Source organism: Antechinus flavipes, chromosome 4 (assembly GCF_016432865.1).
Source record: "Antechinus flavipes isolate AdamAnt ecotype Samford, QLD, Australia chromosome 4, AdamAnt_v2, whole genome shotgun sequence".
NCBI classification, from domain to species: domain Eukaryota; kingdom Metazoa; phylum Chordata; class Mammalia; order Dasyuromorphia; family Dasyuridae; genus Antechinus; species Antechinus flavipes.
The window spans coordinates 267,704,058-267,729,089 of NC_067401.1; the positions used below are offsets into that span (position 1 = coordinate 267,704,058).

At 35.6% G+C, this 25,032-nt stretch overlaps 1 protein-coding gene across 1 annotated transcript; it reads right to left on the bottom strand.

The window, feature by feature from the left end:
- Window positions 1-997: 997 nt before the first annotated feature.
- LOC127562011 (glyceraldehyde-3-phosphate dehydrogenase-like) lies at window positions 998-2,246 on the bottom strand. Its single transcript, XM_051997412.1, has one exon. It carries the CDS (start codon window positions 2,219-2,221, stop codon window positions 1,220-1,222), a length of 1,002 nt encoding a protein of 333 aa, XP_051853372.1. The 5' UTR covers window positions 2,222-2,246; the 3' UTR covers window positions 998-1,219.
- Window positions 2,247-25,032: the final 22,786 nt, after the last annotated feature.

A 25,032-nucleotide genomic window follows, 5' to 3' on the forward strand; every position in this document is an offset into this window, starting at 1 on the left:
CTGAAAGCAGTAAAATACTCACTATATTCATCCCTCTCCATTCTTTCTCTCAGATATAATAGGTTTTCTTTGCCTCTTCATGAAATGTAGTACCCCCACTTTCCCCTTTTCTGGTACAATGTCCTTTCCACATCTAGTTTCTAGAACAAGGTATACATGTATTCTTTATACATCTTTATAGCCGAAATATAGTTCCCAAGATTAATCTTTACCTTTTTAGATTTCTCTTGAGTTCTGTGCTTGTAGATCAAATTTTTTGTTAAGTTCTGGCTTTTTCATCAAAAATAGGTGAAATTCGCTTACTTCGTTGAATGTCCATCTTCTTCCCTGGAAAAAGATGCTCATTCTCGCTGGGTAAGTTATTTTTGGTTGCATACCAAGTTCCTTAGCCTTTCGGAATATCATATTCCAGGCCCTTCCCTCCTTTAATGTGGATGCTGCCAGGTCCTGGGTGATCCTTATTGTGGCTCCTTGATACTTGAATTGCGTTTTTCTAGCTGCTTGCAGTATTTTTTCCTTTGCCTGAGGGTTCTGGCATTTGGCCACTTTATTCTTTGGTGTTTTGATTTTAGGATCCCTTTCAGTAGGGGATCGATGAATTCTTTCAATGTCTAATTTACCCTCTGTTTCTAAGACTTCTGGGCAGTTCTCTTTGATAATTTCCTGGAAAATAGTGTCCAGGTTCTTTTTTTCATCATACTTTTCTGGGAGTCCGATGATTCTCAGGTTGTCTCTCCTGGATCTGTTTCCCAGGTCTGTTGTCTTCCCCAGAAGGTATTTCACATTCTTTTCCATTGTTTGATTTTTTTGGATTTGCTTGACTGATTCTTCTTGTCTCCTCGAGTCATTCAATTCCATTTGTTCGACCCTGATTTTCAGTGAAGTATTTTCTTCACTCACTTTTTTAAGATCTTTTTCTAATTGTCCAATTGAGTTCTTTTGTTCTATGGAATTTTTTTCCATTTCGCCAATTTTGTTTTCCAGCTCACCAATCCTATTTTTCTTTCTTTTTTTTTTTTTTTCACTGAATACGGTGACTTTATTGATGGTACACAATATAGGACACTCTAGGCTTCTCTCCCCTACTACAGGGATAGCTTTGGACAATGATGTGAATGGGGCATGAGATCCCCAGTATAGGAACATAGGTTAGGGATGTGGGCTCCCCAGTGGTGGAACACTTATTTTGGCTGGGGATGAAGATCCATGGCTTCCCACTTTACTCCTTGGAGGCCATGTAGACCATGAGGTCCACTACGCGGTTGCTGTAACCATACTCGTTGTCATACCAGGAAATGAGCTTGACAAAATGGTCATTGAGGGCAATGCCAGCTCCAGCATCAAAGGTGGAAGAGTGAGTGTTGCTGTTGAAGTCACAGGATACAACCTGGTCCTCTGTGTAGCCCAAGATGCCCTTCATAGTTCCCTCTGCTGCTTGCTTCACCACTTTCTTGATGTCATCATATTTGGCGGGTTTCTCCAGGCAGCAGGTCAGATCCACAACGGCCACGTTGGGAGTAGGAACGCGGAAAGCCATGCCTGTGAGCTTTCCGTTCAGCTCAGGTATGACCTTGCCTACGGCCTTAGCAGCACCGGTGGAAGCTGGGATGATGTTCTGGGCAGCGCCACGCCCATCACGCCACAGCTTGCCGGAGGGGCCATCGACTGTCTTCTGAGTAGCAGTGATCGCATGAACTGTGGTCATGAGTCCTTCCACAATGCCAAAGTTGTCGTGAATGACCTTGGCCAAGGGGGCCAAGCAGTTGGTATTGCGGGAGGCATTGCTGACAATCTTAAGGGAATTGTCATATTTCTCATGGTTCACTCCCATCACGAACATCGGGGCATCAGCTGAAGGCGCAGAGATGATGACTCGCTTAGCTCCACCCTTCAAGTGAGCCCCGGCTTTCTCCATGGTGGTAAACACGCCAGTGGACTCGATGACATATTCAGCTCCAGCATCTCCCCATTTAATGTTGGTGGGATCCCGCTCCTGGAAGATGGTAATGGCCTTCCCATTGATCACCAGCTTTCCGTTCTCAGCCTTGACAGTGCCTTTGAACTTGCCATGGGTGGAATCATATTGCAACATATAAACCATGTAGTTAAGGTCAATGAAGGGGTCATTGATGGCTACAATGTCTACTCCGCCTGAGTTGAATGCAGCACGGGTCACCAGGCGTCCGATACAGCCAAATCCATTGACTCCGACCTTCACCATCTTGTCTCAGGGATGTTACCAAAGGAGCGGATCCTGGCAGCGAGCTTGGGAGAGGAGCTGAGAGCACCAATCCTATTTTTCAAGGATTTGGTTTCTTTATCCACTCTCTCTTTAACTGACTTCTCCAGGCTCTTTTGCCAAACCTCCCTCTCTTTTTGCCAAGTCTCCCTCTCCTTTTGCAAAGCCTCCCTCTCCTTTAGCCAAGCCTCCTTCTCCTTTTCCCATTTTTCTTCTAGCTCCCTTGTGAGAGCCTTTTTAATTTCCTCCATGAGATTCATCTGTGCTGAGGAACATATGATCTCCTCCTTTGGGGATTCACCTGGGGACTGTTTGTTTTTAGTCTCCTCAGGATTTGGAGTCTGCTCTTTATCTGTATAGAAGCTGTCAAGGGCTAAAGTCTTTTTCAGTTTCTTGCTCATTCTGTCTAATAATCAAAGACAAACTATCAAAGAAACAGAAGAAAAAAAAAACCCTTGAATGGAGGCTGCTTTCTTTGGGGGAGGGGCAGGGTTGCTGTGAGGCATGGGTCCTACTGTGCTGCGGCGCCTGCGCTCTGAGATTCGAGAGCGTGCTGAGACACTGTGGGGGAGGGGTGGCCAGGTCCCAAGAGACTCCAGCTGTTTGGGGTTGTATTCTTCACCCTCGGTGTTTTTAGCTTTTCTGCTGTGCTGCTGACTTGCTGCCGGAGCAAAGTATCTAATCCTGTAGCAAAGCTCTCCCCTCAGAGATGACTGTGATTACACCCCACCCCCTCTCTGCTCTGCTCGCCTCTGAGCTGCTTTCTGTGCTCTCGCTGCAGCTGCTGCCCGCAGTCTGCTTCCTATCTAATAACCATCCCCACCCTCGCGAAAAACAGACCTTTCTTGACGAGTCTCAAGGATGGTTTCTCTTGGTAAGTAATTGTATGTTTCTTTTTCAGTCAAGCATTAATTCAGAGGCATGAAATGAAATGGATAGTAAGAGAAAAACACGGAGGTTACACAGCAGTGTGTCTCCTCTCTGCCATCTTCCAAGGAGATTTTTTTTTAATTTTATTTTATTTAATTAATAACTTTGTATTGACAGAATCCATGCCAGGATAATTTTTATACACCAAAATAACTGTTTGGACATGTATTTGTGGTGTTCTTGGTCTTCTTTCAAATAATATAAAGGTTCTCTCTGGGAGAGAGCAGGTTTCTCGGGGAGTTTTTCTGGAGGCAGCCTTAGTTGCAGTTCAGATCAATAATTACCACAAATGCAGCCAGGTGATAAAAGTTCAGATCTTTTATTGTCTCCTATATAGCCCAATTAGCTTAGAGGCCTATCTCACTGCTTGGTTCCAAGAGCTCTTGTCACTTTATCCTTTGCTTCTGCCTCTGCTTTCTTCAGCCTCCAGAGCCAGCACCAAGTTGAATCTGTCTTGCCTCTGAGAGAGCCTTCTCAATCTTCAGCTGAACTCTTGACTCATAGCTTCTTCCTCTGAAAACTCTTCTGGCTGGCCCCTTTGAAGCTCTATTTATTCAAGAGAGAGGAATTGTGGGATGTGAATGAGAGGGTTTATGGGTTTCTTCCATAGTACTCTCTGGCCCTAAGAGCTTCAAGGGAGGTGTGAATTCACAAAGTTAACTGTGTAACTTTGTGAATCTCCCATACTTGTGAATTCCAATGAGTAAAGATGTAAACACAAGCATTGTATCAATTGTATCAATTAGTTCTACTTAGTACTTTGTTTCAGGTTCTGGCCCAAAAAAAACATCTTGTAAGATCAGATCAATAATCTATCAACTCTAATGAGTTAGCAGTTTGTAAAGATTCCAACATGTATTCATATATTGTATTTAACTTATACTTTAATATATTTAACATGTATTGGTCAACCTGCCATTTGGGGGAAGGGGTGGGAGAAAGGAGGGAAAAAAGTTGGAACAAAAGGATTTGCAACCATCAATGTTGAAAACTTACCTATGCATATATTTGTAAATCAAAAGTTATTAAAAAAAAAAAAAGAAAGAAAAAATTAGTTCCAAACAATTGGGAAAATATCAATTCTTTGTAGCTCAGGCTAATAAAATAAAAATGATAATTCTACCTAAATTAGTGTATTTGTTAATTGCCATACCAATGAAAGTGCCAAAAAATCATTTTATTGACCTTGAAAAAAGAATAACAAAATTCATTTGGAAGATTAAAAGATCAAGAATATCAAGGGAGTTGATGTAGAAAATATGCAAAGGAAACAGTGGAATAGATTAGATAAATACTACTATAATCAATAACTGCAATAATCTAGCTTCTATAATAAAAATCGATTACTTTTTGGGCATAATTCCAGATTGCTCTCCAGAATGGCTGGATTCGTTCACAACTCCACCAACAATGCATCAGTGTCCCCGTTTTCCCGCATCCCCTCCAACATTCATCATTATTTTTTCCTGTCATCTTAGCCAATCTGACAAGTGTGTAGTGATATCTCAGAGTTGTCTTAATTTGCATTTCTCTGATCAATAGTGATTTGGAACACTCTTTCATGTGAGTGGTAATAGTTTCAATTTCTTCATCTGAAAATTGTCTGTTCATATCCTTTGACCATTTATCAATTGGAGAATGGCTTGATTTTTTATAAATTTGAGTCAGTTCTCTATATATTTTGGAAATGAGGCCTTTATCAGAACCTTTAATTGTAAAGATGTTTTCCCAGTTTGTTGCTTCCCTACTAATCTTGTTTGCATTCGTTCTGTTTGTACAAAGGCTTTTTAATTTGATATAATCAAAATTTTCTATTTTGTGATCGGTAATGGTCTCTAGTTCATCTTTGGTCACAAATTTCTTTCTCCTCCACAAGTCTGAGAGATAAACTATCCTATGTTCCTCTAATTTATTTATAATCTCGTTCTTTATGCCTAGGTCATGGACCCATTTTGATCTTATCTTGGTATGTGGTGTTAAGTGTGGGTCCATGCCTAATTTCTGCCATACTAATTTCCAGTTATCCCAGCAGTTTTTATCAAATAATGAAATCTTATCCCAAAATTTAGAATCTTTGGGTTTGTCAAACACTAGATTGCTATAGTTGACTATTCTGTCTTGTGAACCTAACCTTTTCCACTGATCAACTAATCTATTTCTTAGCCAATACCAAATGGTTTTGGTGACTGCTGCTTTATAATATAATTTTAGATCAGGTACAGCTAGACCACCTTCATTTGATTTTTTTTCATTAATTCCCTTGAGATTCTCAACTTTTTATTGTTCCATATGAATTTTGTTGTTATTTTTTCTAAATCATTAAAATATTTTCTTGGAAGTCTGATTGGTATAGCACTAAATAAATAGATTAGTTTAGGGAGTATTGTCATCTTTATTATATTTGCTCGGCCTATCCAAGAGCACTTAATATTTTTCCAATTATTTAAGTCTGACTTTATTTGTGTGAAAACTTTTTTGTAATTTTGCTCATATAATTCCTGACTTTCCTTTGGTAGGTAGATTCCCAAATATTTTATGCTATCAACAGTTATTTTGAATGGAATTTCTCTTTGTATCTCTTGTTCTTGGATTTTGTTGGTGGTGTATAAGAATGCTGAGGATTTATGGGGATTTATTTTGTATCCTGCTACTTTGCTAAAATTATGAATTATTTCTAATAGCTTTTTAGTAGAATCTTTGGGGTTTTCTAGGTATACCATCATATCATCTGCAAAGAGTGATAGTTTGGTTTCCTCATTGCCTACTCTAATTCCTTTAATCTCTTTCTCGACTCTTATTGCAGAGGCCAGTGTTTCTAATACAATATTGAATAATAATGGTGATAGTGGGCAACCTTGCTTCACTCCAGATCTTACCGGGAAAGGTTCCAGTTTTTCCCCATTGCATATGATGCTTACTGAAGGTTTAAAATATATGCTCCTAACTATTTTAAGGAAAAGTCCTTTTATTCCTATGCTCTCAAGTGTTTTTATTAGGAATGGATGTTGGATTTTATCAAATGCTTTTTCTGCATCTATTGAGATGATCATATGGTTTTTGTTTGGTTGGTTGTTGATATAGTCAATTATGTTAATAGTGTTCCTAATATTGAACCAGCCCTGCATTCCTGGTATAAATCCTACTTGGTCATAGTGTATTATCCTGGGGATGATTTTCTGTAATCTTTTTGCTAATATTTTATTTAAGATTTTAGCATCAATATTCATTAGGGAGATTGGTCTATAATTTTCATTCTCTGTTTTCAGCCTACCTGGTTTAGGTATCAGTACCATATCTGTGTCATAAAAGGAGTTTGGTAGGACTCCTTCAATCCCTACTTCTTCAAATAGTTTATTTAGCATTGGAGTTAATTGATCTTTAAATGTTTGATAGAATTCAGATGTAAATCCATCTGGTCCTGGGGTTTTTTTCTTAGGGAGTTGATTGATAGTTTGTTCTATTTCTTTTTCTGAGATAGGAGTGTTTAGGATATTTACTTCTTCCTCTGTTAGTTTAGGTAAGCTATATTTTTGGAGGTATTCTTCTATTTCATTTAAGTTGTCGAATTTATTGGCGTAAAGTTGGGCAAAGTAACTCCTAATTATTGCTCTAATTTCCTCTTCGTTAGTGGTGAGTTCTCCCTTTTCATTTTTAAGACTAACAATTTGATTTTCCTCTTTCCTTTTTTTAATCAGATTTACTAAGGGTTTGTCTATTTTGTTGGTTTTTTCATAGAACCAACTCTTAGTTTTATTAATCAATTCAATAGTTTTTTTACTTTCAATTTTATTGATCTCTCCTTTTATTTTTTGAATTTCAAGTTTAGTGTTTGATTGGGGGTTTTTAATTTGTTCCTTTTCTAGCATTTTTAGTTGCAAGCCCAATTCATTGACCTTCTCTTTCTCTATTTTATTCAAATAGGCCTCTAGAGATATGAGATTTCCCCTTATTACCGCTTTGGCTGCATCCCATACATTTTGGTATGATGTCTCATTATTATCGTTTTCTTGGATGAAGTTATTAATTATGTCTATAATTTGCTGTTTCACCCAATCATTCTTTAGTATGAGATTATTTAGTTTCCAATTATTTTTTGGTCTACTTTCCTGTGGCTTTTTATTGAATGTAATTTTCAATGCATCATGGTCTGAAAAGGATGCATTCACTATTTCTGCCTTACTGCATTTGAGTTTGAGGTTTTTATGTCCTAATATATGATCAATTTTTGTATAAGTTCCATGAACTGCTGAAAAGAAGGTGTACTCCTTTCTGTCCCCATTACATTTTCTCCAGAGATCTATCATATCTAATTTTTCTAGTATTCTATTTATCTCTTTGACTTCTTTCTTATTTATTTTGTGGTTTGATTTATCTAATTCTGAGAGTGCAAGGTTGAGATCTCCCACTATTATAGTTTTACTGTCTATTTCTTCTTGCAGCTCTCTTAATTTCTCTTTTAAGAATTTAGATGCTACACTACTTGGTGCATATATATTTAATATAGATACTTCTTCATTATTCATTCTACCCTTTAGCAAGATATAGTGCCCTTCCTTATCTCTTTTGATTAGATCAATTTTTGCTTTAGCTTGATCTGAGATCAGGATGGCTACCCCTGCTTTTTTGGCTTCACCTGAAGCATAGTAGATTTTGCTCCAACCTTTTACCTTTAACCTGCATGTATCACCCCGCTTCACGTGTGTTTCCTGTATACAACATATTGTAGGATTCTGGCTTTTAATCCATTCTGCTAACCGCTTCCTCTTTATAGAGGAGTTTACCCCGTTCACATTTATGGTTAAAATGACCAATTCTGTATTACTTGCCATCTTGTTAACCCCGGTTTATGCTTTTCTCCCTTCTTACTCCCTTACCCCCCTTCCCAGTATTAAGCTTGTGAGCTCCCCTTGCTTCTCACAGCCCTCCCTTTTTCAGTATCCCTCCTCCCCCCTTAGAGTTCCCCCCCCAACTTGCCCCTTTCCCTCCCAGTTACCGTATTCCCTTCCACTTAGCTTATTCCTTCCTTTTTCACTTTTCCCTTCTCACTTTTCAATGAGGTGGGAGAAGTTTCACCATAGATTGAATATGTCTAAAATTCTTCTCTTAATGCCAATTCTGAAAGCAGTAAAATACTCACTATTTTCATCCCTCTCCATTCTTTCTCTCAGATATACTAGGTTTTCTTTGCCTCTTCATGAAATGTAGTACCCCCACTTTCCCTTTTTTCTAGTACAATGTCCTTTCCACAACTAGTTTCTAGAACAAGGTATACATGTATTCTTTATACATCTTTACAGCCGAAATATAGTTCCCAAGATTAATCTTTACCTTTTTAGATTTCTCTTGAGTTCTGTGCTTGTAGATCAAATTTTTTGTTAAGTTCTGGCTTTTTCATCAGAAATACATGAAATTCGCTTATTTCGTTGAATGTCCATCTTCTTCCCTGGAAAAAAGATGCTCAATCTCGCTGGGTAAGTTATTTTTGGTTGCATACCAAGTTCCTTAGCCTTTCGGAATATCATATTCCAGGCCCTTCGATCCTTTAATGTGGATGCTGCCAGATCCTGGGTGATCCTTATTGTGGCTCCTTGATACTTGAATTGGGTTTTTCTAGCCGCTTGCAGTATTTTTTCCTTTGCCTGAGGGTTCTGGCATTTGGCCACTATATTCCTTGGTGTTTTGATTTTAGGATCCCTTTCAGTAGGGGATCGATGAATTCTTTCAATGTCTATTTTACCTTCTGTTTCTATGACTTCTGGGCAGTTCTCTTTGATAATTTCCTGGAAGATAGTGTCCAGGCTCTTTTTTTCATCATACTTTTCTGGAAGTCCGATGATTCTCAGGTTTTCTCTCCTGGATCTGTTTTCCAGGTCTGTTGTCTTCCCCAGAAGGTATTTCACATCCTTTTCCATTGTTTGATTTTTTTGGATTTGCTTGACTGATTCTTCTTGTCTCCTCGAGTCATTCAATTCCAATTGTTCGACCCTGATTTTCAGTGAGGTATTTTCTTCACTCACTTTTTTAAGATCTTTTTCTAATTGTCCAATTGAGTTCTTTTGTTCTGTGGAATTTTTTTCCATTTCGCCAATTTTGTTTTCCAGTTCACCAATCCTATTTTTCAAGGATTTGGTTTCTTTATCCACTCTCTCTTTAACTGACTTCTCCAGGCTCTTTTGCCAAGCCTCCCTCTCCTTTTGCAGAGCCTCCCTCTCCTTTTGCAAAGCCTCCTTCTCCTTTTGCCAAGCCTCCTTCCCCTTTTGCAGAGCCTCCCTCTCCTTTTCCCATTTTTCTTCTAGCTCCCTTGTGAGAGCCTTTTTAATTTCCTCCATGAGATTCATCTGTGCTGAGGGACATGAGGTCTCCTCCTTCGGGGATTCACCTGGGGACTGTTTGTTTTTAGTCTCCTCAGGGTTTGGAGTCTGCTCTTTATCTGTATAAAAGCTGTCCAGGGTTAAATTCTTTTTCAGTTTCTTGCTCATTCTGTCTATTTATCAAAGACAAACTTTCTTGATGAGTCTCAAGGATGGTTTCTCTTGGTAAGTAATTGTATGGTTTTTTTTCAGTCGAGCATTAATTCAGAGGCATGAAATGAAATGAATAGTGAGAGAAAAACACGGAGGTTACACAGAAGTGTATTTCCTCTCCGCCATCTTGGCCAGAAGTCAAGACCTCATTTCTAAAGTATATAGAGTATTGACTCAAATTTATATGCATGCAAGCCATTCTCCAATTGATAAATGATCAAAGGATAAGAACAGATACTTCTCAAATGAAAAAAGTAAAACCAGTTATAGTCATACCAAAAAATGCTCTGAATCACTATTGGTCACACAAATGCATATTAATATAATTCTGATGTACCATTGCAAAGTTTTCAAATTGGCTTGGATGTCAAGAAAAGATAATGATGATATTGGAAGAGATGTGGGAAAACTGGGACATTAATACTTTGTTGATGGAGTTGTGAACTGATTCAAACATTCTGGAGAGCAATATGGGACAATGTCCAAAGCGCTATCAAGCTGTAGATACCCTTTGATCCAGCAGTGTCTCTACTATACTTGTATCCTAAAGAGATCAAAAAAAGAGAAAAGGACCCACATGTGCAAACATATTTGTTACAGTCCTTTTTTGAAGTGGCAAGGAACTGGAAACTGAGTGGGTATTTATCAGTTGGAGAATGATTGAATAAGTTATGGTATATTAATGTTATGCATATTATTCTATATATGCATATTAATTCTATAAGAAATGATCAGTAAGATGATTTCATAGAGGCCTGGAGAGACTTACATAAACTGATGCTGAGTGTAATGAGTAGAATCAGGAGAATATTGTACAAAGCAACAGCAAGAATATATTATGATTGATTGTCACAGACTTTGTTCTTTTCAATAGAGAGATGATTCAGCCCAGTTCCAATGGCTTTGTGATGAAGACAGCAATCTTGTACCCAGAGAGAAGACTGTATGAACTATGTCGATCACAGCATAGCATTTGTACTTTTTGTTTTAGGCTTGCATTTTGTTTTATTTTCATTTTTTTTCCTTTTTGATCTGATTTTTTTCATGCAACATGATAATTGTGGAAATATGTATAGAAGAATTGCATGTGTTTAACATATATTAGATTATTTGTCATCTAGGAAAAGACATGGGGAAAAGAATGGAGAAATAAATTGAAACACAAGATTCTGCAAAGGTAAATGTTGAAAATTATCTATGCATATGTTTTGAAAATAAAAGGCTTTAATTAAACATTTTTAAAAAGAAATATCTCATTTAATCATTACCACAATATTGAGGCCAGATTGGAACTGAGGATTTCCAAACTCTCTGTCCTTCTCTTTATTCAATAAGTCACCTAATTGACTCAAAGTAAAGTAAAAGACATCATTAGCATTATTTGGTAGTCCTACTGCCTACATTTGTGTGTGTGTGTGTGTGTGTGTGTGTGTGTACATGTACTATTTATTTCTATTAATGGTCACAGGAAGTCCAAATATCATCACAAATTTTAACAGATTAACAGAAGAAAAGTTTAATATTATAGAAATATAAAATATTTCTGTATCAAAGGCAGGAAAGAATGAAGAAAGAAAAAAAAAACAATTATTCACGTTTTTAAGACCTCTTCAGTCACTTGTGATTCTGCATGACCCCATTTGTGGTTTTCTTAGCAAAGATATTGGAGTGTTTTGCTATTTCCTTCCCCAGCTCATTTTACATAAGAGGAAATTGAGTCAAACAGCAACATCACATAACTAGATAAGTTTTTGTGGCTGGATTTGAATTCAGGAAGATGAGTTTTCTTGACTTTAGGACTGGCATTCTATACAATCTGCCACCTACCTTCCCAATATGTCTATTTGTATTAAATTCTTTAGAAATATGATTCAATTTAGTCTTTGCAATGACTCTGAGAGAAAGGTGCTGTTATTACTTTCATATCACAGATAAGAAAATTCTGTCAAACTGAGATTGAGACTTTCCCAAGATTACACAGAATATAAATATTTTAGTCATGTGAACTCAGGTCTTAATGACTTCAGGTCCAGTGTTGTATCTATTGGGTCACTAAATATTTCCAAAATAAATTTGAAAGATTTGAAGCAAAAAACATCAAAGAAATAAGATTGGGACTGGAACCAAGGAAAGAGAACATCCATTATACATAGAAATAAAATAATATGTGCATAATTTCTTCTCAGTCCATTAAATAGACATACCTATTATTTTTTAATATATTTAATTTCAATTGCATACGTATTTGAATTCACCCACTCTTATTCATGATTTTTATGTATTTGTTTTTCTTGTTTTCTCTAACATTATCAGAAGGGAACTCCTAGTGCAAAAAACATTTCCACAGATTCACATGGCCAATTCATATACAATGAATTGGAGAATTGCCTGTTTTTTTGACTAACATGCCTATGGATACATAGTATGTGTTATAATTAAGGTTTTGAATATACTTTTTTACTCTAAGTTTGACCTTTTTTGCTATACTGCTACTTTTATCCATGGACTATTTTTAAGAATTCATAGCAGTATCTTTTGCACGTTTACATAATAATCTTTCTACACAATTTAGTATAATGTTATATATGATCAGGGACTATTTTCTGACTTTTGCATCTATCATTTATAAAATTATGTTCTATCTATTTGTGGATATGCTTATCTCTTGCTAGTATGATGTCCTTGAGGACAGAAATCTGTCATATATCTTTATATATTTCTCTGACAAGCACAGTATCTTCTTTCTTGTATTTATTAAATACATATTTGGTGAATAAATAAATTAATGAATACTTGACACTGGAGAAAGAGGAAAGAAGTATGTGGAGACAGAAAGGGAAGGTCAGAAAAGAACAGTGTAAGAGGCTCTGGACCTGAACCTCCTGGAGTGCGTTAAAGACTCCTTTGTGTCAGGACCCACCCTAACCCAGGATTCCTGGATTACCACACTAACAATGCTGACGTGGTGGAACCTGGTTGGGTGCGGGGGAGGCACAGAAAGGGTGAGCTCCTCCTTCGGGGAGGGATTGGGGAGGAGTCTCTACCCCGATTGATGAACAACAGGTGGAGGGAAAAGAACTATAAAAAAGAGCGGGCACGGGATGGTTCCGGGAGACACCGCTGACTTGTAACATCAATAAACATCACTGTGTTCTATTGACCTCGGCTCTCTGTCTGGTGATTCCCTCCTCTCGTCTCCTCGAGGAGGGCTGAAGATGTCCGAAGCCCTGTCTGGCTTGGGGAAGCTGGAAGAGGCAGTCTCTGTTAAGGTTCCCTGCAACTGGTCTTGGCCCCCGACAGAACAGAAACACACAGAGAAAGAGAGAGACAGATGGTCAGAGACAGAGACAGAAAGACAGAAAGAAGGAAAAAGGGAAGGAAGGAGGAAGAGAGAACATTAATTGCATGAGTTTTGTTCCAAATATAGAAGTTCAGTACTTTCTCTTGGAATATCATACTTTATTACAATTCAGTTTAAATATGAATAATTCATATATCAAATCTTTTGGGAAAGGGACAGACAAGAATCTCCTTTCACTATTAAGGTGAGAAAATATAACTGTGAACATTCCACAAAGTACTAAGAGCTACAATGAATTAATCTGACACAGTTTTTACAAAGCTACTGCTTTCTCACATTTCTTAATCCAGCCAGACATGGGAACATAGGAGATATATCTTCGATTCCCACAAAAGGTAGGGGAGAAATGGGGTAGGTGTTATTATCAAACAGAAATATCAACTAAGCAATCCTAGTCCAATTTTCACTTCTATTGCTAAGAAAAGTACAGAGATTTTCAAATTAATCCAATATATGCAAGAAGTTCTGCATCATGAGAACTCACTTTTAGTTTAAGAGAAATGCTTCATCACTATTAACATTTTTGCTTCCCTCACTGTATTCATACTGAAATCTGTCCTCACTCTCTTGCAAGATGATCAACTATTAGGAAACATGCCAAACTTATTTCCCTACTGGATGATCAACTTCAAACTATGAGGTGATGCCAGGTCAGAAAGAAGTCAATATTCCCTCTTTCCTTTTTTGAGCATAAGAGGCGATATATACATATTTATTCATCACTATCTCTAAAGTCACAAAAGGGAGGAAATGATTTATCAGATACTGAAGTCTGATTCAAAAACTGGAAAAAGTCTTCTTAATGATCTTTATAGGAGTCATACAAAATAGGCCTCTTCAGCCTTTGACACTAATACCTTAATATATATATATATTTTTTTCCATAAGATATATTTGTCCAGCTAGAAAATTTGCTTAAATAACATCAACAATAAAGGCTGACTCATTTCTTTTATTATTCTATTCCTGACTGGCTTTCATAAGAGCAGACAGATAAGTAAGCCAGTGATGAGTTGCCTGGTCTAATAGAATGTCAATCTAGCTGTCAAGACATGAACCAAAGCTTGCATATATGGAGAATATAATGTCCTGGCTAGCTCTCTGGAGGATGTCACTACCAGCCTTAGTCTTAATGGAGGAGTTAAATAGGTAGGAGAGCCACCAGGAGGAAGGTCAAAAATGGAATGTCTCATTTCCAGGCCTCTCAGCCCTTAAATACCTCAGTATGATTATATCATTACAGGACACTAAGTGTGGTGTTCTCTTCTTTTTTATAATATGATCATTCTCCCTGGGTACAGGTTTCTTGGGGAGGTTTTCTGGAGTCAGCCTTAGTTTCAGTTCAGAGTAATAATCACTTCAAATGCAGCCAGGTGTTAAAGTAGTTCTTTATTATTTCTTCCAAAATAACCCAGTTAGCTTTCTTTGCTTCTGAGAGCTCTTGTTGCTAGCTTCAGTCTCTCTCTGAATCTTGGTTCTCCCCGACTGCAGATTAGCTTCTCAATCTCCCAAACTGAACTCTTTGTCAATCTTCCAAAGTGACTTCTGGCTCTTGATCAACTCCGATTCATGGCTTCTTCTGAACTGACTGACTGACTGAAGCTCTAAGAGCTTCTTATATATGATCTCTTAAAGGTGTGAACCCAAAGGCTGACTCTTCCTCGGAGAGTGGGATTATGGGAGGTGTGAATTCACAAAGTTGCAAAGTTTTGTGTATCTCCCGTACTTGTGAACTCCAATGTGTAAGCCAATGTGTGAATTTTCAAAGGTGTAAACTCACGCATTGTTTCTACCAATTCCAGTGAGTTATCACTGGGATTCTAACAACTAAGTGTGTGTAGACTAGAGAACTATTACATCACCATACTAAGTACTAAGTTTATGTGAACTAGAGAACCATCATCTCATTAATCACACTGAATCAATACCCTGTTGTAAGTATCTTTGCTTCAAGTATACTTTTCTCAGAGTTCCCCAATATCTGCAATTCTCTATAGGAGGATATGGCTAAAGACCAATGGGGGCATCACTTTAACTTCCATTCGGGCTCCATCTGTCCTCAATGAAAAATACTAGTACCTCAGTACTGTGAGATGGGCATTTAATAGCAGAGAAAATATATTTGATTATATATGGATATCTTTATTAATTTCCCAGGATCCAAAGTTTTTATCCAGTTTTCTTTCCCTCTTATTTTAACCTTAAAAACAAAACAAAGCAAAGCATTTCATCTTATTAATCGTCTTTTATGCATAAAAAACAATCTTTAACCAAAACTATACTATTATGCTGATGTTGTAAAAGACAACAAAAAGTGTTTTGAAATTAGCTCAGTTACATGTTCATTATTAGGACCACAGGATTAAATAATCATTTTCAATACAGAAAAGGCTAGACCTAAATGGACAGTATATATGCTTTCTAAGTGGGAAATATATGTGAAAGATTCTAATACTCTACAACAGGGGCCCTCAAACTTTTTAAATAGGGGGCCAGGTCACTGTCCCTCAGACTGTTGGAAGGCTGGATTATAGTAAAAACAAAAACTATGAACAAATTCCTATGCACGTTGCATATATCTTATTTTGAAGGGAAGAAACAAAACAGGAACAAATACAATATTTAAAATGAAGTGAAGTTAAATCAACAAACTTACCAGTATTTCAATGGGAACTTTGGGCCTGCTGTTGGCTAATGAGATGGTCAATGTCTGGTTCCTTATTTGTCACTGCTAGTCGTAACAAGTGATGCAAGTGTGCATCCGTTAGTCTTGATCTGGGTGGAGATTTCAAATGTTTCATTCTAGAAAAAGTCTGTTCACAGACATAAGTGCTGCTAAAGATGGTTGCCATTTTGAGTGCATGGTTCCTGAGATGAGGATATGTCTCAGAGGGGAGAGATGCATAGAAATTATGAAGGCTGCTTGACTTGAATGCGTCTTTCAGAGAGTCACAATTTTGTAGTTCAGCCAGTTCCATTGGGTAAATTGTATCCACACTTTCAATGTCAATAGAAAATGGGTTATGGAGATGAAGCTCTCTAAATCACTTCTTTTACAATTTTTTTCCAGTGAATCCACACATGTTTTGTTAGGGAATGCAATCAGCGGATTTTCTGCTCACAGATTTTGAGTTGTGGGGAGATGGCAGAAGTTTTCCTCCTTCACTTGTTTGATGAGGAGGCCTAATTTTACTTCAAATGCTTTGACATGTGATTGCATATCACAGATGAGCTTCCCCTTTCCTTGAAGTTGCATATTGAAACTGTTCAGTACCTCTGTTACATCTGTCAGAAAGGCAAGGTGCCATTTACATTCTGCATCATTGAGCTCTGGTATTTCTTTGTTTTTTTGAAAGCAGAAAAGTTGAAATCTGTGGAAGTAAGTCATAAAACATTTCTTTCCTTTAAAAAAAATTAATAGCTTTTTATTTACAAGTTATATGTATGGGTAATTTTACAGCATTGACAATTGCCAAACCTTTTGTTTCAATTTTTCCCCTCTTTCCCTCCACCTCCTCCCCTAGATGGCAAGATGACCAATAGATGTTAAATATATTAAAGTATCAATTAGATACACAATAAGTATACATGACCAAACCATTATTTTGCTGTACAAAAAGAATCAGACTCTGAAATACTGTACAATTAGCCTGTGAAGGAAATCCAAAATGCAGGCAGGCAAAAATATAGGGATTGGGAATTCAATGTAGTGGTCCTTAGTCATCTCCCAAAGTTCTTTTGCTGGGTGTAGCTGGTTCAGTTCATTACTGCTCCATTGGAACTGATATGGTTCATCTCATTGCTGAAGATGGCCAGGTCCATCAGAATTGATCATCATATATTATGGTTGTTGAAGTATGTAATGATCTCCTGACCCTGCTTGTTTCACTCAGCATCAGTTCATGTAAGTCTCTCCAGACCTTTCTGAATTGTTCTGTTCATCATTTCTTACCGAACCATAATATTCAATAACAATCATATACCATAGTTTATTCAGCCATTCTCCAATTGATGGGCATCTACTCAGTTTCCAGTTTCTGGCCACTATAAAGAGGGCTGCCAAAAACATTCATGCACATACAGATCCCTTTCCCTTCTTTAAAATCTCTTTGGAATATAATAACACTGCTGGATCAAAGGGTATGCACAGTTTGAAAACTTTTTAGCATAGTTCCAAATTGCTCTCCAGAATGGTTGGATGTATTCACAATTCCACCAACAATGTATTAGTGTCCCTGTTTTCCCATATCCCCTCCAACATTCCGCATTATCTTTCCCTGTCATTCTAGCCTGACTGACAGGTGTGTGGTGGTATCTCAGAGTTGTCTTAATTTGCATTTCTCTGATTAATAATGACTTGGAGCATTTTTTTCATACGGCTGGAAATAGTTTCAATTTCTTCATCTGAGAATTGTCTGTTCATATCCTTTGACCATTTAGCAGTTGGAGAATGGCTTGATTTCTTATAAATTAGCATCAATTGTCTATATATTTTGGAAATGAGGCCTTTATCAGAACCTTTGACTGTAAAAATATTTTCCCAGTTCATAGAAACATTTCAAAACTCTCCCTCGACTCAGCCAATGGACTTTTTTGTGATATAGAACATCTTCACACTCAACATTTAGCTCAGACAGAAATTCCTGAAATTGTCTGTGATTTAGTGCATTAGCTCTAATGAAATTAACACAAGATACCACGATTTCCATAACAGAGTCCCACTTCAGTGATTTACTACACAGTGCTTGTTGGTAGATGAGGCAGTGTATGGTTATTGGATGAGAATGATTATGTTTGTCCATCTCTTGATGAATTCCCCTGCAGAGGCCGTGACATGGGCAGCATGAACTGTACATCCCCTGTGCCTGTCTGTTGTGGTGGCTGTCGTTACTGTACAAGGCCATAGGCTGTCAGTTCTCCATCTTCTGCATCTCTTTCCCTTCCCCATACCACACATCCCAGCCTGGGAACTCACCTCAACTCTTTATCACCTCACACTCTGTCTCTGCTCCTCAGCTTAGTGCCGGAAGTGTGCATTGCTAATGCTAGTTTACATCAAATGTCACTTCTGCTCTGATTTTGCCATAACCCGGCTGGCTGCATAAACGTCCTCAGTGGGCCGCATCTGGCCTGTGAGCCCTAGTTTGAGGACTCCTGCTCTACAAGTATGCTGAAATGAGCAGTCAAAAAATAACTAAGAATTTCATGCTATGGGATTATGGAAATTGTCAAAATGAACTTGCTTTTTACTTCCTAAAGAGACATCCTTTCACTATTCCAATATCCCACTTCGATTACTAGTATGTTTTTAAATTTGGGACAGATTTGGAAGTTAGTGAGCTTTTTGTCAAAATTCTGTTTTACTCTGGAAAAAAAAGCAAAACAAAACAAACAAACAAACAAAAAAAAACAATAACAAAAGCTAAACCTGGGATTCTACATGAATGAAGAATTGTTTTAAAAGTTTAGTCTTCTTTCCATAAACAATTCAACAAACATTTTTCCTTTTCCTTCTGGGTTGTTCTTTTGCCTGGGTTTCACTCTTTACTAATGAAAAGGAAGAATCCTTCCTCTTATCTTCAGTGATTAATATATTTTTTAAAATTTGGTAATTATCACATAGACTTTAAGTTAAACTTATGATGTTATGAGGGGGGAAGGAAATCTAGGGGAAAATATACCAAAAGTTGATTTGAAGGCAAGATTCCAAAATGTGGAAGGGATAACATGAGAGAGGGATTACTGATTACATTGGCATATATTTGAAAGATAGCCAATATTGTTTTGACAACCCAGAGGATCTATATTTTAGTACTATTCTGTACTATTTAGAGTATTAGGTTTTACTACTTTTATGTGGGGATAACTGGTAAATAAAAATATTTTAATCATTCAAAAATATCAGTGCTTTTGTAAGTTTTGTGGATCTCTGATTTTTTAATTCAACTTTGACTGTTCTATTCCTAAACTGCTTGATTTAAATCAGAAATGTATTACATGACCATAGTTTTTTTTTTTTATTTTTTTTTTATAAAACCAATATGAAGGAATTTGTCAATAGGGTTAAAAATAAATTAGGTGAAATTTCAATGAAAAATTATCATTTTCTCTGGTTCTTTATAAACTTCATTTTCAGGGAAACATTTGTCTGTTGGAGCATAAATCAAGTATATCAGGATGCCTTTGCAGACACACTTTTAATACAAAGCAGAGCTACAGGGCTACAGGTAGAAATATCTTAGAGGAAGGAGAGCTGAGATAGTAAAAGTCAGAACCAGTGTTGGGTGTTAATAATTTCCAAAAATGATTAAACGGTTGTTTAAGTAAATTTCCCTTACTACAATTTTAGAATGCTTCTTAAGAATTTTTTTTTTATTCTTTAATCAAATCCCTTAGTATTCTATAGAATCTATGGCATGAAAAAAAAAAAAAGAAAGTCAAGATAAAGTACTGACTTACTACAAAATTAGGTCAAACCAAATTAAATAGATGATTAAAGTGTTTTGTTAATCTTTCATAGATGTGATTAAAGTATGTTGAATCTAAGTGGTTGCATATGATGTGACAGACTTGAGTTAAATGTAAATCTGTAAAATTCAACTGAGAGTAACAGGAAAAATGATACATGTTATTTAGAGCTATTAAATCTGCATAGCAGGTGTATGAAAAAAGACAATAGCAAATCAGACAAGATTACCCTATTAAGGAAAAATATAATTGCTGGAAACTCTTCCTTTCAATAGCTAGAAATTTAAGAATACATTATGGTTGCTTAAAGAAATAGAGCATACTCTGTCCTTCACAAGTCATTGGTGATGAGTTACCATTTTCCAATGGTATTATGCTAAGCAAGTTCATCAAAGCCTTCTAAATACCCTTTATAAATGTTTTCTATTAAACAAATAATATACTATTTTTATTAAATTATTGTTTGAATGATCCTAGAACTAACACAATACAATGACCAGGAACCAACAAATTTAAAAACATTTGCTTTGGAGATGAAACACATACATACAAACACAACCTATCACCATTTGCCTTCTTTTTCTTTAATCTCACACTAGTTAGTAGAGCCACTATTGCCACTGCTGATATCATGTGATTGGCTACAGAATAAAAGAAATTGTAGAAATTTGTTGAAAAAAGATATTGATCAAAAATGTGAAAAAAAATAAATTAAGCGAGGATGGATGATGAAAGGGTTAGAACAATAAATATCTCTGGCTTGATTGTGTATTGAATATCAGCCTCCAAAAAATCATTCAACAAAGCTGATTTTTTTTCAACTTTGTCAAAATAACTAAAATTCTACCATTTAGAAATTAATTTGGATTAATAATTTTCTTTCATTAAATAGTATAATTATGACTAGTGAGTTGATAGGCCTACAGTTAATAGGTAACTGTCAGAGTGATTTTTTTTTCATAAGATGCCGTTGTAGTTTTGTTTAGTAGAAGGGGAAAGAGCTAATTTTGGATAAAAGGTCACTTTAGAATAGCAAAGTTTGAAAGCAATTGGTTAACTGAGAGTATAAGATTAAAGGTTGTAGCAGTAAAGAAAGAAACACAGAAATTTACTTTAAAAGACACCCCCAAAAGTTTGCTTATAAAATATTTGCACCCATTACTATAATTCAGAAAAACAGATTTTTTTTTCCTCCTATAATGGGTTCTTCAGCTGTCATGTACTGCACCCTACCAGGATTAAGATACCGAGCTAATAACATCACAAGTCAGCTACATTACACACCTAAAGGAAGTTTAGATATAGCCTGGGGATTTAAATGTCTCTTACAACACTTTCTTATTTATTTATTTATTTGATTTTTTTTCCCCTCCTTCCCTCCATTCTCTCCCCCAGATGGCAGGTTGACCAGTACATGTTAAATATGTTATAACACTTTCTAATGGAAAATTATAATCATATTCTTATCAATTAAGTGCAAATTAACTTTTGAAGCACTGCCTATTGATCAATTAGAGACTCTACATTAAAGCATAATACTCAAATTCTTAAAAGCAACAGGACAACAAATATTTATGAAAAATTACCACCAGGTAATATGGAACTTCAAAGACATGATTGACTTTGAGCAAATCCATACATTGATGATTCTATTTGTTTCATGACATTCCTGTGAATTTTTAAAGGAGAAAAGATGATTTGAAAAAGAATATAAATCATAGATATGTACAAATATTTCAGTTAAGGGAAGATGAAAGGAACAGGAGAAATGAAATAAAAGATATGTAATGGAAGGATATTATAGAAAAAAGTGTAGAATAAAGCTTGACATAATAAAAGGAGAAAAAATAAGAATAAAATAATAAGAATCCAGTATTATAACAAGTATTTTGATACTATGACATACTTAAATACTTAGAGATTTGTGAGGTCATTCATCATAAGTGGCTATAGACAAAGCATTTTATCTAGTAGATAAAAAAATCATATATTTGTCTTTTTTTTTTCTGAGAAAACATCCAGAATTATCTAAACTAGGTTTTGGAAAACAGAGATCACTTCATCCATCTATAGTCATAGCTTCACAGAGTCATAGAATCTGGGTCAAAATGGATATGATGCATTATAAAGTCCAACTAGTACCTGTCAAAGAATATTTTATAAGATACACCCAATATTTATATGCAAAATATCTTCTATTCTCTACTGAGACTGTTTCAGTGAGAAAGAACACAATTATCTCCCAAGATAGATAACAATTTTGAGATGACTCCAGATGTGTATAGACATACATAGATACATGCATACACATATGTTAGGATTCTTACAAGGTGCTAAGTCACTGGAATTAATAGGCACTCTGGAAGATTCACAAGTCAGTATTCAGTCGAGAGATTCACAAGTCCAGGAGATTCACAAGTTCAGTGGAGGAGATTCATAAGTCTCAGCTCCCACAATCCCCCTCTCGAAGAAGGATTCAACCTTTGAGTTCACACCTTTAAGAGATCATATGTAAGGAACTCCCACAATTCAACTAAAGATTTTTGGGAGATTGAGAAGCCAGGATTCAGTTGGGCAGAACAAAGGATTCAGAGGGAGCAAGAGGCTGAAGCTGGCAGAAGCAGAGGCAAAGGACTAGTGGCAAGAACTCTTGGAACCAAGGAGAGAAATAGGCCTCTAGGAAAGCTAACTGGGCTATTCTGAAGGAGACAATAAACAATCTGAACTTTTAACAGCTGGCTGCATTTGAGGTGATTATTACTCTGAACTGAAACTAAGACTGCCTCCAGAAGCTGCCCAAGAAACCTGCTTACAGAGAACGATTATATTTTAGAGAAGAGACATTACACACACATATGTGCATGTACTTACTTACCTATATAATATTTCAAACTATGCATACTTTGTGTATGCATGTATATAATGCATAAAATACAAATGCATATAAATGTATACACATACATATAATATTTCACAAAGAATAGCTATTTGTGCATGCATTATATGTGTGTTGGTATATGTGTATGCACACACATATGCACAGAAACATATATTTGCTATATCTTTATAGATGCAATGCATCCATGTATAGACCTATGTCACCCAAATGTCTTTCTAAATACCTTTTCACTTTTTGAATATTCCTCTCTTCCAAATCCCATATCTTAAACCAGAGTGTTAATGAATATAATAAATTTTCTCACAAAATCTTCATTTTGTTTCCTCTGCAAATTTTGTCTTATGGATAAAATATTCTCTCTTCTAATCTCTACCTCCCTATAGCTATCCTCAAGGTTCAGATCAAAATAGACCTCCTTCAAGAAGTCTTTACTAGTCCAGACATTAAAGTACTATCCTCATCCCCATTCATATGTTTGCATGACAGACCCAAGTAGCATGTAAACTCCTCTCACTTACTTTTCTATGATATTCCCACTGCTTAACATGAGTATTGGAATGGCAAAGTAAGTAAAATGAATTAGTGTAACATTGTTTAACCAATTCATTATAAATCTTAGCAGTAATTTATAAATTTATTCTGTTAATAAGTTTTTTCTACTCATGCCCAGACTATCCAAAAGGCAGAATATGTGTGTCTATATATGCACACATGCACACACACATGCAAATATATGCATGTGTATGCATATGTGAGTATAAATGTAGTACAATGCACACACATATATGTATACATGTATACACATATACCTATACACATGATAAATGATATGTGTATATAAACATATACATTCATATATACATATGTACATATATATATATATGTGTGTGTGTGTGTGTGTGTGTGTGTGTGTGTGTGTATGTGTAAATTTTTACTTCCAGACTCTGACCAGGGTGCATTATTTGGCAATCTCATCTTTTAAAATGATGCTATTTATCTATATGAAGGTAAGTTTCTCTGTCCTTCTTTACTCGGGGAACCATCCTCTTAAAATTTTAAATGAAGGAGAAAACTCAAGATAGTTAGACAAAATCAACTATCATATCTTTTTTTTAAATTTTTTCTTAAAGGATATGCAAAAAGTCATCAATGCGTTTCTAGCAATCTTCATTGGAGCTAAGGTTATCAAATTTAACTTCATACCACATCCTCTCTCTCTCTCTCTCTCTCTCTCTCTCTCTCTCTCTCTCTCTCTCTCTGTTTCTCTCTCTCTCTGTCTCTCTCTTTCTGTCTCTCTCTCTCTCTCTCTGTGTGTGTGTGTGTGTATTTGTATGTGTGAAAGACTGACAGAGACAGAGAGAAGTATTTAATTGTTCTTTTGATATAATTATTATGTATGCTTGTATGTGAATTTTTTTGTTCTACTCACTTCTGTCATGATTTCACATACTTTTTTGTGCTGTTCTGAATTAGCCATTTTGTAATGTAGCTAAACTACATTAAATGGTATAAAATTTTTAATATGAATTTAAAAATAAGTGATGTGTTCAATTTACAGTTTCAACAGAGTATTAGTGTCTTTTTTGAAACAATCTTTTCAACACTATTTCAATCTTGCTTCATTTATAGAAATGGGAGGATTTAGTTCATGAAGAATTAACTTAATTTAGCTCATCCTAATGTATGTCTACTCATTCATCATTTTCTTTTTATTAACTTTTTATCTTTTGATATGTCTTCATTGTTCTTTTATTTATGCCTTATTTAAAACTTTATATTAATGATAGCTTTTGAAATATGAAAAAAAAACAGTAAAGGCTTTTTTCCATGTCAATTGCACTTACTTATATTTATTGCAGTTCTATTATTTCAGATGTTTACAAATAAAAAATTCTTCATATATCTCATTTATTTTTACTTCGAAATGTAGCTCTCAAAATCTATTTGTTGAAATTTACTTTTTTCCTTTACATTTATTTATATTTCCTGAACACATTGTTTTGATTTGCAATTTGAATTCTATTTCTTTTTGAATGCCTTATGTCATTGCTTCCACTGATTTTTCATGATTGTGCAGTAATACCGAGTTATTGAAATTGTGTTACTTCTATTTCATGAAGGATATTTTCCCTGGCTGTTTATAAATTATATTATTTGTTACTGAAATTGGGAAAGCTAAATTCAACATGACAATATTTAAACATGTTTTCAATATTACATTTTTTTCAATCAGGACAAAACTTTCATATCATACCCCATAGTATATTGATAAAAAAAGAAAAAAATATATAAAAATATGTGTTCAAGAAAAAAATAAATGACCCCATTAACCATGTCCAAGAGGTTTCTTTTCTTTTCTTTTCTTTTTTTTTTTTTTTTTTTGCTTCAATTCCTTCACAATTCTATTTGGAAAGGAATATCTTATTTTATTATGAATCTTTGAAAGTTGTTATTTGCTATTACATCACAGTAACTAAGTCTTTGAAATTTGACTTTCTATATAAGAATGGTATTATTGTATTGTTTCTTCTCACTTAATTCTATACTAATACATGCAAGTCTTCCTAGACTTTTTTGAAACTATTATCTTTATCAGTTTTTATAGTACAAT

Excerpts from the sequence above, each read along its gene's own strand:
- LOC127562011 (XM_051997412.1), bottom strand. The coding sequence starts at position 2,221 with ATGGTGAAGGTCGGAGTCAATGGATTTGGCTGTATCGGACGCCTGGTG.